Source organism: Aplysia californica, unplaced genomic scaffold (genome assembly GCF_000002075.1).
Source record: "Aplysia californica isolate F4 #8 unplaced genomic scaffold, AplCal3.0 scaffold00051, whole genome shotgun sequence".
Taxonomy (NCBI): Eukaryota; Metazoa; Mollusca; class Gastropoda; order Aplysiida; family Aplysiidae; genus Aplysia; species Aplysia californica.
The window spans coordinates 1,677,490-1,679,999 of record NW_004797321.1 but is presented as its reverse complement, the minus strand read 5'-3'; the positions used below and the strand labels follow the sequence as shown (position 1 = coordinate 1,679,999).

The window sequence follows — 2,510 nt, the reverse complement described above, 5'->3', positions numbered from 1 at the left end:
AAGAAGAAGAAGAAGAAGAAGAAGAAGAAGAAGAAGAAGAAGAAGAAGAAGAACATATCAACAACAACAACAACAACAACAACAACAACAACAACAACAACAACAAGCCTGTGGTATAGGACCACTTGACCATATTGCCAGAGCCCGGGGTTCCAATCTCCCAGGTGTTCACAGTCAACATCTCCGCGCCGTGGCCAAACGCGCTGGTAGGTGCTCAGGAACCTGGCGCTGGCTGGGAGGACAACAACCGTTGTTGTGTTTGCAGATAGAAGGATGTTTTTAGTTTTAGTAAGAGTTTTACGACACTTGCAACACAATAATGCCATATTATCGACCAAGATTAGAGGTGTTAAAAGAGAGTGACAAACATAAAAGAGAAGCTGGAGAGACCCGGACGAAAGACGTTTGATAGGAAAGAAGGAGCAAACCACACCGGAGCACCCGCCAACCGCCCACAGAAAGAACTTTGAAATTCTAGGGTAGTGGTGTAGTCCTGTACCTGGAACACAGGGCTCTTGGATGGGCTCTCCGATCTTTGCTACAGTGCACTTGCCATCCTCGTAGAGGAACATCTGGTCCTGGGGTGTGGAGGGGGGAGGGGGGAAAACAGTCTGGTTAGTGATGGAGTGTGCAGACACAGACACACACAGACACACACAGACAGACACACACAGACAGACACACACAGACAGACACAGACAGACACACACAGACAGACACACACAGACACACACAGAGATACATACAGATACATACAGAGATCTTGTCCTGGGGGGCGGGGTGGGGGTGGGTTAACAGTCAGGTTAGTGAGGGAGCGTACGCACACAGACAGACACATACAGACAGACACACACACATATACACACAATACATACAGAGATACACACACAGATACATACAAAGAACTGGTCCTGGGGGAGGGGGGGATAACAGTCAGGTTAATGAGGGAGCATGCACACACAGACAGACACACACAGACAGATACACACAGACAGACAGACACACACAGATACCCACAGGCACGAACACACACACACACACACACACACACACACACACACACACACACACACACACACACACATACACACACTCTCTCTCTCACACACACTCTCTCTCTCTCTCTCTCTCTCTCTCTCTCTCTCACACACACACACACACACACACACACACACACACACACACACACACACACACACACACACACACACACACACGAACGAACACACAAGTAAGTAGTAGGCAAGTAAGTAAGTAAGTAAGTAAGTAAGTAAGTAAGTAAGTAAGTAAGTAAGTAAGTAAGTAAGTAAGTAAGTAAGTAAGTAAGTAAGTAAGTAAGTAAGTAAGTAAGTAAGTAAGTAAGTAAGTAAGTAAGTTAAATGAGTAAGTAAGTAAGTAAGTAAGTAAGTAAGTAAGTAAGTAAGTAAGTAAGTAAGTGAGTAAGTAAGTCAGTCAGTCAGTCAGTCAGTAAGTAAGTCAGTCAGTCAGTCAGTCAGTCAGTAAATAAGTAAGTAAGAAAGAAAGTAAGTAAGTAAGTAAGTAAGTAAGTTAGTAAATAAGTAAGAAAGTAAATAAGTAAGTAAATAAGTCAATCATTCAGTCAGTCAGTCAGTCAGTCAGTCAGTCAGTCAGTCAGTCAGTCAATAAGTGAGTGAGTGAGTGAGTGAGTAAGTAACTATGTAAGTAAGCACTGTCTACATCAATAGATAGAATGCTTTCATATTTGTCAGACAGATTTATTCTAAATTCTGAAACAATGTCAGCGAAGATACTTGATTTAACACAGATTTCTAAATTCTCGTCTTTTTGCCTTCAACTGCGACATACTGGACGCCAGATCGGTTAGAATATCTGGTACTGGTACACTTTTAATTCAACTGGCCTATACGAACCAAAATGCGCGCTATTAGTACATCACGGGCATAATTATCAGACCGACTAGATCGAAATGGTGCACTTCGAAAAGAATAGAACAGGAAAGGGTGTCATTGGTAGGTTGTATTCCTTTTCTCTCTTAGTAGTTTCTGTCTGTCTGTCTATTTTGCTTTTTCCTCAGCTCCAAACAACCGCTATTATAATTAACTTTTTTGTCTGGTTCTCTTTCATTGCTAAAAAAAAACCAACAACAAAAACAGTCAGAAAAAAACCCTTGTGACTTGGACGACCACCAGGATTTTCCTCAACTCACCACCAACTGGATCTGGCCCTTTTCTAGTATCTGCGTTTTCTGCCATTTTTTGGTCCAAAATTTGCCCAAATTTACCTCAATCGTTATTACTATCATCGCTAGCATGGCTTTTATTTTTAGCTATTGTTGTTAATGATATAACATTGATATTATTATACCTTTTCCCCTTCTTTCTATCTCTCCATCCGAACGAAATATATATTAATATATTACAATCCATTTCATTTAAGTATTTCATTCTTCTTCTTCTTCTTATTATTATTATTATTATTCTTATTCTTATTATTCTTATTAATATTGGTATTCAGATAATCATTACTTG

General features: G+C 40.5%; 1 protein-coding gene across 1 annotated transcript in view; it reads right to left on the bottom strand.

The window, feature by feature from the left end:
• LOC101857548 overlaps nt 1-2,510 on the bottom strand; it is a gene marked incomplete in the record, with an annotated part of 21,298 nt that overhangs the window by 2,369 nt on the left and 16,419 nt on the right. The window contains 1 exon segment of the mRNA XM_013079434.2: nt 500-578. Coding sequence (XP_012934888.1) covers nt 500-578 — 79 coding nt within the window.